Source organism: Salmo salar, chromosome 15 (genome assembly GCF_965601325.2).
Source record: "Salmo salar chromosome 15, fSalSal1, whole genome shotgun sequence".
Lineage (NCBI taxonomy): Eukaryota > Metazoa > Chordata > Actinopteri > Salmoniformes > Salmonidae > Salmo > Salmo salar.
Genome location: NC_138305.1, coordinates 76,879,016 through 76,896,493, shown reverse-complemented (window position 1 = coordinate 76,896,493; position 17,478 = coordinate 76,879,016). Strand labels below are relative to the sequence as shown.

Here is a 17,478-nt window from a genome sequence, read left to right as displayed (position 1 = left end):
TTGAATATATATTTTTGTTCAGTATAATTTTGCTTTGAACAATGAACCTGTAACCCCACTTTTGAGAAAATTATAATTGAACGTTTTGGCACACCTACTGGAGAGCCTCTTAACCCTCTTAAGCCTTGCCCCACCCATCTCTTTTAGGATTCACATGTGAGGCCATCTGCTAAACAGAATGAGTAAGGTAGTGTAGTAAACAACCAAAGATTTCAAGACTAAAAGAGGTGAAAGTAGTAGTAAAAATACATGTTATCTAGTCCTTGGCCTGTATCCTAATCTGACTTTGCGGCAGGTCATGTTGTGCTTCACATTACCGTCTCTGGTAAACACACACATTATATCAAATAAAATCTAAGTTTATTTGTCACATGCACAGGATACATATGGTGTAAACGGTACATTGAAATGGTTACTTGCATATTGCATAGTAGCAATATAAAAAAATAGAAAGTGTCCAGAAAAAAATATTGTATAAATATTTTATAATTAGATGATGCTTATCCAGAAACACTTTGATGGGTCATGATGGGTCATGTGAAATAAATCCCCTAGCCACATCTAGCTAAGTGGATGGGTCACTATTGTCTAGACATGTACACATGTTCATGAAATTCAACAGATGGCCGTAATCACCCCCAGACACACCTGGCTAACTCGATGGGTCATGTGAAAGAGAGGCTATGGCTATTTGCACATTTAAGTAGTAGCAATATCGAAAATAGAAAGTGTCAACAAAAAAACAAGAACAAAAAGTGTCAATGCCAGTAGAGAAAGAACAAAATAATATACAGTATGTACAAGAACAATATCAATAACGATATCAGTGATACTGGTGATAGATGAGGAAAATATACGCATATACAGTTGAAGTCGGAGGTTTACATACACCTTAGCCAAATACATTTAAACTCAGTTTTTCACAATTCCTGACATTTAATCTTAGTACAAATTCCCTGTCTTAGGTCAGTTAGGATCACCACTTTATTTTAAGAATGTGAAATGTCAGAATAATAGCAGAGAGAATTATTTATTTCAGCTTTTATTTCTTTCATCACATTCCCAGTGGGTCAGAAGTTTACATACACTCAATTAGTATTTGGTAGCACTGCCTTTAAATTGTTCAACTTGGGTCAAATGTTTCAGGTAGACTTCCACAAGCTTCCCACAATAAGTTGGGTGAATTTTGGCCCATTCCTCCTGACAGAGCTGGAGTAACAGAGTCAGGTTTGTAGGCATCCTTGCTCGCACACGCTTTTTCAGTTCTGCCCACAAATTTTCTACAGGATTGAGGTCAGGGTTTTGTGATGGCCACTCCAATACCTTGACATTGTTGTCCTCCAGCCATTTTGCCATAACTTTGGAAGTATGCTTGGGGTCATTGTCCATTTGGAAGACCCATTTGCGACCAAGCTTTAACTTCCTGACTGATGTCTTGAGATGTTGCTTCAATATATCCACATAATTTTCCTGCCTCATGATGCCATCTATTTTGTGATGTGCACCTGTCCCTCCTGCAGCAAAGCACCCCCACAACATGATGCTGCCACCCCCGTGCTTCACGGTTGGGATGGTGTTCTTCAGCTTGCAAGCCTCCCCCTTTTTCCTCCAAACATAACGATGGTCATTATGGCCAAACAGTTCTATATTTGTTTCATCAGACCAGAGGACATTTCTCTAAAAAGTACGATCTTTGTCCCCATGTGCAGTTGCAAACCGTAGTATGGCTATTTTATGGCGGGTTTGGAGCAGTGGCTTCTTCCTTGCTGAGTGGCCTTTCAGGTTATGTCGATATAGGACTCGTTTTACTGTGGATATAGATACTGATGTACCTGTGTCCTCCAGCATCTTCACAAGGTCCTTTGCTGTTGTTCTGGGATTGATTTGCACTTTTCGCACCAAAGTATGTTCATCTCTAGGAGACAGAACGCGTCTCCTTCGTGAGCGGTATGACCGCTGCGTGGTCCCATGGTGTTCATACTTGCGTACTATTGTTTGGACAGATGAACGTGGTACCTTCAGCCGTTTGGAAATTGCTCCCAAGGATGAACCAGACTTGTGGAGGTAAAAAAATAATAATAATTCTGAGGTCTTGGCTGATTTCTTTTGATTTTCCCATGATGTCAAGCAAAGAGGCACTGAGTTTGAAGGTAGGCCTTGAAATACATCCACAGGTACACCTCCAGTTGACTCAAATGATGTCAATTAGCCTATCAGAAGCTTCTGAAGCCATCACATAGTTTTCTGGAATTTTCCAAGCTGTGATACAGTGAATTATAAGTGAAATAATCTGTCTGTAAACAATTGTTGGAAAAATGACGTGTGTCATGCACAAAGTAGATGTCCTAACCAACTTGCCAAAACTATATTTTTTGTGGACATTTGTGGAGTGGTTGAAAAACTAGTTTTAATGACTCCAACCTAAGTGTATGTAAACTTCCGACGTCAACTGTAAATCAGTGGTAAAGTGGCTGAGCAGAAGGATAAAAAAATTAAATACTAGCAGCAACTTATGGTATGTGTTTGTTAGGAGAGTCATGTGAACAGCGATGCCTACCGCTGTTCAGATCCAGATTACTGAAGATGGATGCTCCTGCCAGAGATTCCAGTATGTCATTGATGGTTGGTAGAGGGTAGGCATCGCTTTCTGTTATGGCATTCGGCTTCCTGTAGTCTACACAGAATCGATATCCATCATCTTTCTTTGGAATCAGGACAACCGGAGAAGCCCATCCGGAAAAAGAACAACTCCATTCTCCAACATGCTTTTGAGCTGTTCATTGAGAATTGCCAGTTTGACAGGGGACAGCCTGTGGGAACTTCATGCCGGGTATAGATTTTGTGTTTGAAAACGTTTGTACGGCCGGGTGTAAGGGTACAGACCTTACTATTCATCTCCAACATCTGGGAGAGCTGCCACCTCTCGTCATCTGACAGACATGCCTGTTCCACTGCTTGTTTGATGTAGAAATCAGCATCAGGTTTGATTTTGCTCTCGAATAGAAAGGTGGGTACGACTGTAATCAGGGTGATAGCTGGATTCTCTGGCTTCACTGGTGGATGTGTTTTTGTCTTTGTTTCTTCTTTGTATCTTCTCTGTCTTTGTCTTGACCTAGCCAGGACTCTGAATAAGGTAGCAGGCTCCAGCCTGAAATTAGTGCATTTCCAGGTTGAAATGGATGAGGCTGGGAATGGTCAGAGCGCAGCTGATAGGATGATTCAGACATCGAGATGGTCAGTCCACTGAAGGACAGGAAGTCCAGACCAAGGACTACAGCAAATGCAAGGTTCGGATCTGCAAGAATAACCACAGGAAGGTTAATAGTCTCATCATGCAGCTTTATTATCATATCAATCCAGCCCAAGGGTGTGGTAGGTTCTCCATTGGCCAAGTACAATGGTCCAGGTTCGAAGCTCCTCATGAGGTAATGCCATGTTTTGCCACAGGGGCTCTTGCCTCTGTGTAAGTTGCTCCTGTGTCGATTATGGCCTTCCCTCTCCAGTTCCTAACAGTCAGAGGAACCTATAGTTGTTGCGGAATAGGAATAAGACAACTAGTTGTGCTGTCTGAAGGCTTCATGGTGAGCATTAAGGCCGACCAAATTGTATGCAAGCCACCATGCTTGTCTGGACTGTCGGTCTTCTGTCCTTTTCCTGAATCCTGACGCTGGCCATAGAGGGGGCAAGAACCTGGAGGATGTTGGACTTTACACCTCCAGCACATCACGGGACTTTTGACTTGGATCTTGGGCACAAACCGGGTTGAAGGAACAGGGTTTTGAGTTTGGAGGTGGTTTTTAAATTATATTTTTTTTTTATTCAACCTTTATTTAACTAGGCAAGCCAGTTAAAAACAAATTCTTATTTACAATGACGGTCTACTGGGGAACAGTGGGTTAAACTGCCTTGTTCAGGGGCAGAACGACAGCCTTTTACCTTGTCAGCTCGGGGATTCGATCCAGAAACCTTTCAGTTACTGGCCCAACGCTCTAACCACTAGGCTACCTGTCCTCAAACTGAGTCCCAAGACACACCAGATCATCCACATTCTGCACACGTTCCCGAAGTTGACTGGCAAGGCGGGGAATCATGTTCTTAAGAATGAGTTTGACCATCTCCTGCTCAGTAATGTCAGCCTTCCATCTCCTACATAGAACTCGATAGAAGGCAAAGTCCCGTATTGGTTCTGCTTCACCCTGGACTCTGTTACGAACCTGTCCTGCCAGTTCATCCTCATAGTCCTCTGAGATGAAGGCTGAGAGGAATATTTTTTTGAACTCCTCCCAGGTTGACATATGTTCACGGGCTATCTCCCACCAGTCCCTTGCTGTACCATGGAGAACACTGCGGAGGGTGGCAATAACCTCCAAGTCAGTAAGAGGCCAGATAGAAAGGAAATCAGTGGATCAACATCATCTTCTGGGCTGCCAAACGTGGGGAAAAGTAGTTTGATAGGGAGAGAGAGAGCTCTCCAGAGGAAGCATGATAGTGGTAAGGGGTCTTGGGGAAATGGGAGTTCTGTATAACAATATCTTCAGAGGGGTCTTTGTAGTTCTACTGTACCTGTTCCTATTCCCTTAATGGCAGAGCAAGAGGTAAACCCTGAGGGAGATGCAGAGGATTTGTCCATAAGTGAAAAGCACTGCATTACCTCCTGGTGCAGCTCCTCCAGTTGAAGATCTGTGGCCTTCTGTGCTTTTTCCATCTCATTAACGGTCCCCTTTTGAGTCTATTCAATAATTGGCTGGTGTTGTATGATAAGCTGCCCTTGTTGAATCAACAATCTATCACTTTATTTGGATAGTGCAATAGGTACCAATTTTAAAAGGCCTAGATAAAGAGTTTAGCTATATCATACATTGTTGATTAACTCAATAGGTGTGTGTTTATTATTGTGTCTTGTTAATTTGTAAAATAAATCAGAAAAAATGCATAATTTTTTTTACAACTATTTTATTAACTGCCGAAAGCTCAAATTTTATAAAAAAAAACGAACACACTACTTTTAAATAATGTTGACAACCTTTTAAATTCCTGGCCGACCATGCCAGTTAAACTCTTAAGGTTTGACAAAATCACAAGTGACCCTAACCAAAGAAGCAATTTAAGTCACGAAGTGGAGCAAGACTAATTGTCTATGCAAATTTCCCTTATCATTTTACTTTTGTGCCCCCACCTCCACCCCCTCTGCCTTCAATGAGAAAGCCTCTGTCTGGAATAGATGTGTAATGAATGTAAATGGCGCTATATGTTAATCAATACTATATAGACAACCTTCTTTGCACACCGCCAACATCATAGATCTTTGTAGTGTGCTGCCCTTGGTTCACATTGGTGGCATTTTGCTATATATAAATAAAATGGTTACAAGCCCCCCCCCCCCCCCCCCCCCCCCACACATGGTTCTGGGAACCAAAGACAAAGGCGTCAGTGACAAAAAACACCATTGACGGACAATCTAATGTCATCTCAAACTTTTAAATGTTTGTAGAGCAGATAGATAATACTGGATTGTTAAACTGACGCTTCTTGTAACTGACCCAATTTATCTGGATTTTTTGACATTATAAAGGGATGTGCGCAATATTTATATTACTATTATTATTATTATTATTATTATTATTATCTGTGGAGTTAATAACAGATAATCAAAGACAGAGAACCCCACAATCAATCAATAGCATTTGTTCGATGCTATAATAATATCTTTGAATTTTTATGTGACAATGAATATGAATGACAAGTTAGGTAGTCCTTTTTTGATCAAACTCATAGTGCATCTGATGAACATATTGATTTGATGCTCACCCAACAACCCAATCCCAAAACATAAAGATATAGAGCAAAACATTTTTTGATAAAACTCGATGCTACATATAATGGTCAACTGGAAGGGATACACTGAAATAAAAAGCTTTGTTCATGGTTCAAACCAGCCAATCAAAAAGCACATCGGGCAGGCACTCTAGGCCTAGCATAAACTAAAAGAAACAAATCCACATCTGGATGGTCTCTCTTTTGACAGGTTTCCAATAACATGTGATTGCTAATGGCTTCATTGATTGTTGGTCGTTGTTATTTATCATGCTCTCAGGTCAATTACCTACCTCCACCTAATGAGTTCATTTAAACATAAATATATTTCTTTTAAATAAATGTGATGTGTATCTATTTCGCTAAAAAGCCAATAGTTGGATCCGTAATGTGGCTGGTTGGATAAATGAGGTGGTTAGGTGAACCACACTTACAATGAGTAACCTTGCCTCACTTAGATCTAAAGACATTAGGGCCCTGATCGAATGCTCACTGACGCAGTCTTGTGACTCACATGAGAACCAGGTTTGGGATTTCAGGGTCACACTCACGAGGTGCTAAACAGAAGAAAATGGACTGAAAAGGGGAGGGCCTACCTGAACGTATCCAATAAGAAATGCTTGTTTTCGTTTTCCTCTGCAAAAGGTGTGGCTATGGTGTGCACTGATGAATACGATCTGGGTCTCTGGCAAGGTTACTCGTCATCACATGAGCATAGATCACAAAACCCCCTCTGCTATCTACATCAGCAAGGACACTTCATCAGCAAGGATTTCACTGAACCTTCATTCCCACATTGCATTTTCCATGGCAAAATAAATATTTTCTATACATGAAATAGCATACAATGCAAACATCAGCTTTTCATTGCAGCAGATTGCTTAAAAGAGCAATCTGATTGCTACATCCATTTTTAGATTTTTTAATTAATACTATATACACTCATTGATTCTTGATGTATATAACTTCTAAAAGCATTATGAGCTTAGTTTAACAGTCGTACCACATCAGAACCCCAAATATCAGCTTGTCTTACTCAATTGTTTATAAACAAACACTGTACCGCCTCAAAACAAGACTTTTTCCACAGTTACATTAGTGCCATATTCTAAAATGGATTAAATCAAAAAGATTCCGCATCAATCTACACTCAATAACCCATAATGACAAAGCAAACAGTTTTTTTTACATTTTTGCACATGTATTAAAATAAAAAAAATTGAAATACCTTATTTACATAAGTATTCAGAACCTTTGCTATGAGACTCGAAATTGAGCTCAGGTGCATCCTGTTTCCATTGATAATCCTTGAGATGTTTCTACAACATGTCCAAATTAAATTGATTGGACATGATTTGGAAAGGCACACACACCTGTCTATATAAAGGTCCCACAGTTGACAGTGCATGTCAGTGTAAAAACCAAGCTATGAGGTCGTAGAGCTCCGAGACAGGATTGTGTCGAGGGACAGATTTGGGGAAGGGTACCAAAAAAATTTGGCAGCACTGAAGGTCTCCACGAACACAGTGGCCTCCATCATTCTTAAATGGAAGAAGTTTGGAACCACCAAGACTTCCTAGAGCTGGCCACCCGGCCAAACTGAGCAATCGGGGGAGAAGGGTCTTAGTCAGGGAGGTGACCAAGAACCTGATGATCACTCTGACAGAGCTCTAGAGTGCCTCTGTGGAGAATCGTCCAGAAGGACAACCATCTCTGCAGCACTTCACCAATCAGGCCTTTATGGTAGAGTGGCCAGACGGAAACCACTCCTCAGTAAAAGGCACATGACAGTCTGCTTGGAGTTTGCCAAAAGGCACATAAAGATTCTCAGACCATGAGAAACAAGATTCTCTGGTCTGATGAAACCAAGATTGAACTAACTCTTTGGTCTGAACGTCTGGAGGAAATCTGGCACCATCCCTTCGGTGAAGCATGGTGGTGGCAGGATCGTGCTGTGGGGATGTTTTTCAGCGCAGGGACTGGGAGACGGATGAACGGAGCAAAGTACAGAGAGATCCTTGATGAAAACCTTCTCCAGAGCTCTCAGGGCATCAGACTGGGGCAAAGGTTCACCTTCCAGCAGGACAACAACCCTAAGCACACAGCCAAGACAATGCCGGAGTGGCTTCGGGACGAGTCTCTGAATGTCCTTGAGTGGCCCAGCCAGAGCCCAGACTTGAACCCAATCGAACATTACTGGAGAGACCTGGAAACAGCTGTGCAGCAATGCTCCCAATCCAACCTGACAGAGCTTGAGAGGATCTGCAGAGAAGAATGGGAGAAACTACCGAAATACAGGTGTGCCAAACTTGTAGCGTCATACCCAAGAAGACTCGAGGCTATAATATTGTGTATAGATTGATGAGGGGGAAAAACGATTTTAATCCATTTTAGAAGAATGCTGTAACGTAACAACATTTTGAAAAAGTCAAGGGGTCTGAATACTTTCCGCATGCACTGTAGATACAGTATCATGGATGGTCAGCCCTTGCGTCTATAGCTCTGTCTAGCCATTTGAGTGGTTACATTTATCCAGCTTCGTCCCTCAGCTGTTTACCAAAACGTGTTATTTTTAGAACTACAGATTGCCCCTTTAAGTGCATTTACTTACAGGGAGATGACCGGGTTGGCTTTCCAAGGTTACACTAAGTGTCTGCAACCCCCTAGGTACCATCGTGAGTAAATAGCCCTACAGGGGTTTGTATTAATGATGCAATTTCTCTTCGTATTGCCCTTCCAATTGGTTCAGAACACTTAACAAATTGCCTGGCCCAGCATCACTTTCGTGAGTATGACAAAAACCCTCTTCCTGCCATTATGCCCATCAATCACTTCCTCTCCTCGTCTCCTCTCCTTAGGAATTTATAGGTGATAGCAATCCGTTGAAAGTCTATCCAGACCTTTCGCCTAACAGCGGTCATGAACGAAAGGGGGCAAGGTAAGGAACCCAATAAAAAGGAAATAGTATACAAGCTAGGCCTAATCCCGTTTTATTTTGGGCTTAATCACGTCGGGGAATCCCCATTGAGATCCTGATGTGTCAATGTCTTCATTTCGAGGTGGATTCTAGCACTTTAAATGAAGAGTAAAATGGCCAATGTCGTGCATGGCCTTATCCCTCACTCGGCACTTTCGCAACCACTGTGTCCAAATTATTTATAATTTTCTGTGTACTCCCCTTCATGGATTTGAATGAACTTGACTGGGCCATGATATTCAATGTTCAGGATCTTTAATGTTAAAGTTTCCAAACAGTGAAAATCATGTTTTTCTTCAAATTGGATGATATTTGGATGAAACCAGTTCATAATAGGTTGACCCAAGTATGACAAAATACTGTAGTGGGTACATTGACAAAGTTGATCAAAAAGTTACTGGTCTCCTGCCCCATGAGCAACCAATGTCAACGCTTGGATTCAGGAGGCAAGCTTTACTTCCGGCTTTATGCAACGTCATGTAAAGGCAGACATTTTATACACCAAAGGTAGCGTTTTATAATCTTAACTCATTTAAATATGTAACGCCTTAAAACCGTCATCACGTGCGCATCATAGGGAAGATGGCTCAAGCAGAATGTGGCAGAACGATACTGGTATTTAACGCATTTTCATCTGTGTTATGACTTAGCTAGCAAGCTACTTACCAGCATGCCGGAAAAAAAGCACACTGTTGTGACTGGATGCCATCGTGTTCATTTAAAGTTAAACTATTTTCCGATGAATAAAGACATCAGCCAGCACTGGCTGCTTTTCATGTCAGGTGGACAGGCTGAGGCTGCACCTAGAAATACAAAAATGTAACGCGTGTAGTGCACATTTCAAATGAAGTTGCATTATTAAAAATTGGGGACAACAATCAATGGGTCTTGCCAGAAAGCTAATCATGAGGACAGATGCTGTACCATCATGACAGTGGATCTTGCAAGCGCTCAGAGTTGGATGAGTCTGACACGGTTGGCAACAACGTTAGCTTAAGCAACTGTGGCTGCTTTCATTTGTGAAAGGTATTGGAGTGTGGAACATTTGTTTTATTGCTTTATGGTTACATTGGTCATTAGCTAGCTGCCACCCGGACAGTCACTGTGTGTTTTGTTCTTCCACCACGAAGCCCCCTGAGTGCCAGCCCACCAACAAAGGAGATTGACACCCAATGTAAGCTTCCAGTATTACCAACGCCAACAAATAATTTATTTTATTTTACCTTTATCAGGGAGACTTACTGAGATCAAGGTCTCTTTTACATGAGAACCCTGAATTATATAATTTACAGAAAATACACACATCAAAATATAAATACAAAAGCGGAAAAAGAAAAAAATGGTATTGAAAAACAAACACATTCATCAGTAATAAGGTCCTCAATCAGCTTTCTGATTGCCCTAGAGGTACCAAAACATCAAAGTTAAGAACATTTTGAAGATTGTTTCACAAATAAGATGCATGATTTAGCTTGCTAGAGGATCCTGTCTCGGATTTACGCACAGAATAATACGAAATTCTCTGAGACCAGGTTGCAACCTACCCATAGGAGTTTAAGAACTGCCAGCAAACAGCTGGCACAAAGGACAGTTTTCCACAAAAGGAGTCGCGGTGTGTAGAGTGTCATTTACCCCTGACAATAATTTCCATTCCATTGTGTGGGCTGTTGTCTTATAGTTGATTGGGTTCTTGATATATAGCTTGTCATTGGGACAAATCATGATTATTATATTGTCTTTCCACTATCATCAAGCTGGATTGATAGACATTTTAGAAAATTCTACATCTACACTCGGCACAGCTTCCCAGGCAAATACATCCACCAAAACTGTTGGTGTTGGTACCACCTTGCTTGGGTCAGGACATCCCAACCTCCACCTCTAAAACAGTCACGGATGAGTCCTCTTTTGATGAAAGTGACACTGCAAACAGATGCCCTGATGATGATCCCTCATACCATCCAAGTGTCTCAAGCTTGGATGAATCTCCAATCAAACAGTAAGTGTAGATCTTCATGGCTCTGTCTTCTATATCATACTCTACCATGGCCTTCCTATTGGAAGAGAAACTGCCAGTCCCAATTCAATCCCTCCCTCCCTCTCCCCCTTGTCCCTAACACGTCAATGCTTACAGATCTAAATAGTGTGTTAAGGTATAAGTAGTAATGGAGCTTCCATCAAATTGTTTACACCTTACAAATCACCTTTGGAGGAGGAGACCGTTGATTCTCGTCCATCATGTTTGAAGAGGTTGTGAATAATAGAGACAACAGTGATGGGAGGAACCAAGTATTTGACAGATAGTTACTCAAATTATTTCTGTTATGACCTTTACTATGGGCTTGTTTTCTACGCATACTGTAAGAATGTAGATTCAACCACAAAACATTATTTCCATGATTGATAACTTCGATAAAGTAGCCTACATATATTGTCATCATTTGAAATTTATTGTGAGTCTGGATACTTTTTGGAGTGTTGGGAGGTTTGATGAATAATGTGCGTGTGTTCTTTCCCCACAGATCACCACCGAAATCCATGCAGGACATTACAAAATACATTATGTATGAGGATTGCCTGTTGGAACTCTTCCAAGAATGCCCCATCTGCACAAGGGTGTGCCATGTCACAAGGTTTGTGAGGGGGACATTCTTGTCTGTGGAGCAGAAATGTTCCTACAGCAACTGCTCATTTACCACAGTGGAAGAGCCAGCCCCTCATTTACAGCATCCCAGATGGAAACCTCCACCTCTCTGCTGACATATACACCTCACTGGGTCATCTTCATCCAGTCAAAAGAAGGCAAGTTAAAACACACATACCGGGATATATTCTGCTGTTCAATTGCCATTCCAATTCAAAACTATGTACTCAATCATGATGTCTTTACAGATGCTGACAGCTCTGCATGCGAGGACGATTTGCCGCTCCATATACATCTCTCACACCAGCTCCTAGGTGGAGCCTACCATATATTTCGTTTCTACAATACTGAGCAGGCTGTGCTGATTCAATCCATGACACAGAGGGAGGGATTAGTTGCCATTGGAGGAGACATGAGGACAGACTCCCCTGGCCACTTGGGTAGGTGAAACAACCCCAGAATTGCTCTTCATCTTATGGCGCTCCACAGTAGCTAACAATGTTTCTCTCAACAAGTAGGTGCGTGTTTTTGTCACCACAGTATATCATCTATTTAGAAAAGTTTGGGTTATACTCCGTGATGGACATTGAAACTGTCAAGATTGTGGATGTCCAGCAGGTGTTTATTTTCTTTTCACAAATTGACTTTAATTGATCAAATAATTTAGCAATGATGTTGGCGGCAGTAGCCACATGGAGAAGGAGGGACTGAAAAGGAGCCTTGAATTCCTGTGAAGGTCCAATGTGAGGGTCACATTGATGATCACGGATCGTCATCCTCAGATCCAGAAATTCCTCAGAGAGCTGTGATCATCCACTACTATGATTCCTGGCATGTAGCAAAATGTAAGAAGTCATATAAAAGCTAGATTTAGCTAGATTGTTACAATGGCAATAACCATTGTGGAAAGTGGGAGAAGTAGCCAAGGACAAGAAATGTCTGAAGGTGAAAAAATTGACGCAGAACATCACCTACCACCTCTACTGGTCGGCGAGTACTGGACCAAGTGGTGAAGAGGGTGGCCAGGTGGACATTGCTTTTCAATCACCTACAGATCTCCTCACACATGACAATCCTCTCTTCCCAAAGTGCCTCCATGCTCCCTCCAGAAGCACAAACAAATGGCTGAAGCCTGGTATATACTGGAGTTGGCACAATAAATTAATCAACTCTGACTTTTTCAAATATGTAATACTACTACAGATATGTAATACTACTAAAAACGGTGGGCAGGGTCAAACGTTTGACTCCGTTTGACAGTACTGTGCTGCCAACCATCACGTTGTACTGCGCCATATTTTACGTTCCGTCCTAATGGAAACCCAGAGGATTTTTCGTTTTTCTTGGAATAGAAACAGCATAATAATAATCAAATTAATTAAGCAAGTACCAATCAAAAGTTTGGATACACCTACTCATTACAGGATTTTTCTTTAATTTGACTGTTTTCTACATTGTAGAATAATAGTAAAGATATCACAACTATTAAATAACACATATGGAATCAGTTATTTACAAGGACAGCCTACTCCTTCCTCCCTGTCGGGGAATTGAACCCCTGTCTCCTGCGTGCCCACATTCCCATGTTAACTTGTCAGACTACACAGTAGCCTAATAAACAAATACAGGTAGCTTATATCTTCTAAATGCTTTATTATCCAAATGTAAAAGCATATACTGTACAGTACTGTGTTTCTTTATCAGCATCTTTATGCTTTCGTTAATAAATTAATGATAAAAATACTCTTTCAAAATGCAGATGTTGATTTAGTTATGGATCCATAACGAATTACTATAGAAATAAATATCACTGAATTAGAGAAATATTGGAACAAAGTTGTGTAATGAAGGCAAATAAATTGTTGCTTACTGGAAAATACTCTTTCAAACATACATGGTCACGTTGTACAGCGTCATTATGGCTATTAGCAGGTCTATATTTTGGCCTTTATAAATATTATTTTTGCCTTTATTCAGATTACAATCGCTCACTGTTGTTGTTTTTTTAAACAAAATAATCTCCAAAATATCGTTGTATATAGTCTTCCCACTGTGGACATCTATTTCAGCACTGTTTCGCACTGCTCTGAGACAAGCATGGAGAAACGTAAATGTTCAATTATATTCCATGATATTCTTAAGATATATGTGTTGACTGAATTTAAGCAAGTGATGTCTGCTAAATAATCAAGTTAGGTTTCTCCAGAAATAAATAATTTTAAATAACAGGCTTTATTTACAAATTTGTGAGAATGTCTCACCCCATGTTCAAGAATTGCCTTTTTCTCGGCTCACTCTAGGTTAAATGAAAACAAAATCTCCATAATATCGTAACTTTTTAAACAAAGCGATTATTATTAATTAATTTATAATTATATAAAAGCCCCTTAGATATTCTCACAGACCCTAATGGAAAATTCCGCTTCGATATTCATTTAGAATCCTCCAATCCTCTAAATGTAATTATTGGCTGAGAGTCACGTCATTGAAAAAAAATATTTGTAGATATGTATTAGGTACAGCGCAACATTTTCCATTCCATCCTAACGGAAACCCTGATGTTTTCGTTTTTCTCAGAATAGAAACACCATAATATTAATCAAGCCAAATTTCTGAAAAATCAATCCCATGTACTATGTTATTACGATTTTTTTTATTTTTTATTCTCTAGTAATGCCAATATGGGAGACTATCAAATGCTTCTCAAAGTTGCTTTCTGGTGGTCAAACTAGCACTAACTTGCATTAACGTAACAAATGGCTGACAATTAAATAACGTGCCATAGAATGCAGTATGACACGACTTTTAAAGGAAGAACCACTGTACATCACAAAAAAACATGTTTTTTATCATCACGTGTAATGAATAATGACTACAATAGCATAGTTTTTCTTAAACAAATGTGCATGTGACATTTAAACTTGAAGCAAACACTTATCACGGTCCCTGGCCACCATGCATTTCAATGAGAATGCCGACCGCAGCCAGGCAACCACCGCAGCAGGAATGCTGCGATTCAATATCAGCATTCCCAAGGCAAAGAAGGGGGATATGCTGTGACACCTGTGAAGACAGATCCAACATACTGTAAGTCATAGTTTTTCATTCCAAATCTCCATCAATTTAGCATTTTAGGCACACAATAATTCAAAATACTAGCATTGAAAGTTGTACTAAAAAGTACACAACTAAATATTGCATATGTCTAAATGAGTACTTCTAAAACACCAGAAAACACATTGCAGAATAAGTGGCTCACTATATCATTGAATTTATAGCATCAAAACTAAGTAAAGTATAGTAAAGAAAATCTAATTCACTACCTATAACATTTCCCTTTTAAAACACATTACAGGCAACGTAGACAGGCTCATGGATCTCCTCTTCAACGAGGTCACCCTTGATCCAGCACCGTATGTGGCGAAGCTGTGCGAGCTGTGCATCCCAGGACCCGTCTGCCTAGTGTGAGAGGCCTGACAAGGCTGGATTTGTTTCCCATTTCAATCACACAGTGCGTGACTGAAGCCTGCTTAAATTAAGCGGGGTACATGGGTCCCCCTACCCTCCTCTCCCCATCAATCTCCGTAGTTGGTGCTTTTTGGAAACACAACCAAGTAATTCATTTTTAAGTGATAATAAAAAATATTAATAAATTGTATTGTTTTTTCTAGCATTGGGACACGAGATTAGTTTTACAAATTGTACAAATGGGTCCTGCACACAGTAGGGGGCCAGGGTCCTACATTAGGCTTCTGGCTCTAATAATAATTGATGACACCATTATTTTGATGACTATTTAGAATATGCTGGCCTATTGTAAATGATCAAATAAATGTAGTTTATAATGCTAATGCAGAGGCACCAAAACATTGTCCAGTACATTTCTTGTATGTTGTTTTCACCCTCATGTCTTAGCTTCAAAGCTTACTCAGGCTTTACTAATTTCTTGTGAAGAAGTGTATCAACTGTAATTAGTTACAAAACAATTCAAAGGCAATTGTGTATTGCTGCTGTTTGTCAGATACCCAACAGTCCATGAACAACTCTGTTAACCAATTAGGCCATTTGAGAGAAAATGGGTTGAGACATAAGCTCTATTGGAATACTCATACTAACTGCACTAACCATACTATATATGACGTAAATTGCCTATGTAGTATGCTTATTGGTCATAGTATGGATATAGTTAGTATACCAAAAGTTCCCGGATATCGTACTGAATTCGGCAAAATACGAAGTACACAAGCAGTGGACACTATTTCTATGCTTTTAGGGCCCATAATGCAATTGTTCAGAAAATGGACGTGGCTTCAGAACGTTTTCAGATTTGAAGAAAATGGGGGAAAATATACAGCCGAAGCCCAACGAGAGTGGATACAAATTCATTACTTTAAACTAATTATGACAAATGTTAAGAAAATGTAGAGCAATGTAATAAAATAATGACTTTTCAAATAAGTTAAGTTACGCGTTATGTTGGCTGACAATTTGTTAGCTACGCTATCTTTACGAACTGCGGAGCATTACAGCAGTATGCACAGGTATGTTAGCTAGTTACCAAACGTTAGTTGGCTACTAATACATCGAACTTGCGAGGCAGTATATTAGCCATCTAACTACCAAACATTTATGGACTGTAGTATATTAACTATATGCTATTTAACTACCCAACGTTTATTGACTTGATTATTCATGTCATTCTTAGCTAAGTGGTGTTGTCGTTGTGCGTTCTCAATGGATATTGTTAATTCTGGATATCTACTCCGGGGTCGTTCGTATATTCACTCTGGCTATCTACTCCGATTTCAGAGCACTCATCTGAGTGTGCCAAAGCGCAGAATAACTGATGAACACCTGTTGAACATGGCTGGTGTCAGTAAACGTCTGAAAAAACCCCCGCAATTAAATTGTTGCTAGCAGCACAGTTACAGTCACCAACACTCTGGATAACATGAAAACAGCCTAACCAGCTCTGCTAGGCTGAGTAAAATGGTCAGAGTGAGGTGTTCGTTCATTTGTGTCTCGAAGTAGCTAGCCAACGTTAGCCAGGGTGCTTGACTGCCATTGTGAGGTCAGAATGCTCGGATCAACCCTACTGGTTAGTATGCTCCATCTGCACCAGAGCGTCCAGTGTGCGTTCGGAACATTCCGAAACGCTCTGAATTTACGAAAAGACAATCTGACAACACTGAATTTACAAACGCCCAGAGCGCACTCCGGGTGCACTCTGGCACTCCAGATTGAATTTACGAACACACCTGAAATTGTAAAATGTCTGGCTAGTAATTTTTTATGCTAACAAGCTAGCAAGAGGTTGCATAGCAACAGCATCAACTTCCGGTAGACAGGCGAAGCGCTAGTACGCTCAACTGAAACGATACCGATAGTTTACAGTATACTAAAATGAACTAATAGTATTTGGTATGTAGTATATACTCATTAAGTATGTAGTATACAGTATGTTAGTATGGGTATTCGAACACAGCTATACTATTTAGCATTGGAAGTCAAGTAATCAATAATGTGGCTCATTGTTTACCTAGTTACCTGGCAATGACCACAAGGATTTCAAAGAGCTGTCAGTCAAGGTAAGCTCATGAATATAAGTGCCCCGCCCACTCAACCTGTTCTTTCAGGCTTCCTGATAGATGGAGATGAGATAAAAGGTACAATTATGAGCATTTTAATTGCGTAAAAAGGTTATAGGTGATGTTTTGGTCACTAAAAGGCTGTTTTTACTTGGGAAAAACAATGACTCTGCGGGACCTATAAGAAAGAAAGATAGTGGAAACTCCCTCTACTGGCCCATGTTGGACACCAATCCAATGCTTTCACACGTGGGAAGGAATGAACAAGTGCACACGTGGGAGAAAAATGTATTATTGTGGTGCAGATGGAGCATACTAACCAGTTTCCCCTTCAGCCACTTCAAATGACTGTCAGTCAGATAACATTCTCATGTTCTTCACATGGAGTGTACATTTTAACGTGAACTAAAGGGGGAGAGAAAGCCGAAATACAAATGGAATCGAGGTCTGCTTCT

General features: G+C 40.4%; 1 protein-coding gene across 1 annotated transcript in view; it reads right to left on the bottom strand.

Moving 5' to 3' along the window:
• The window catches only part of LOC106572182 (neuronal acetylcholine receptor subunit alpha-4), a 73,383-nt gene extending 68,678 nt beyond the window's left edge, over positions 1 to 4,705 (bottom strand). Inside the window, exons 1-2 of the mRNA XM_082961497.1 lie at positions 4,652 to 4,705; positions 4,006 to 4,364 (exon numbers count right to left, since the gene is read on the bottom strand). Coding sequence (XP_082817623.1) covers positions 4,006 to 4,364; positions 4,652 to 4,705 — 413 coding nt within the window. The remainder of the gene's footprint in view (positions 1 to 4,005; positions 4,365 to 4,651) is intronic.
• Between the last annotated feature and the right edge of the window lie 12,773 nt (positions 4,706 to 17,478).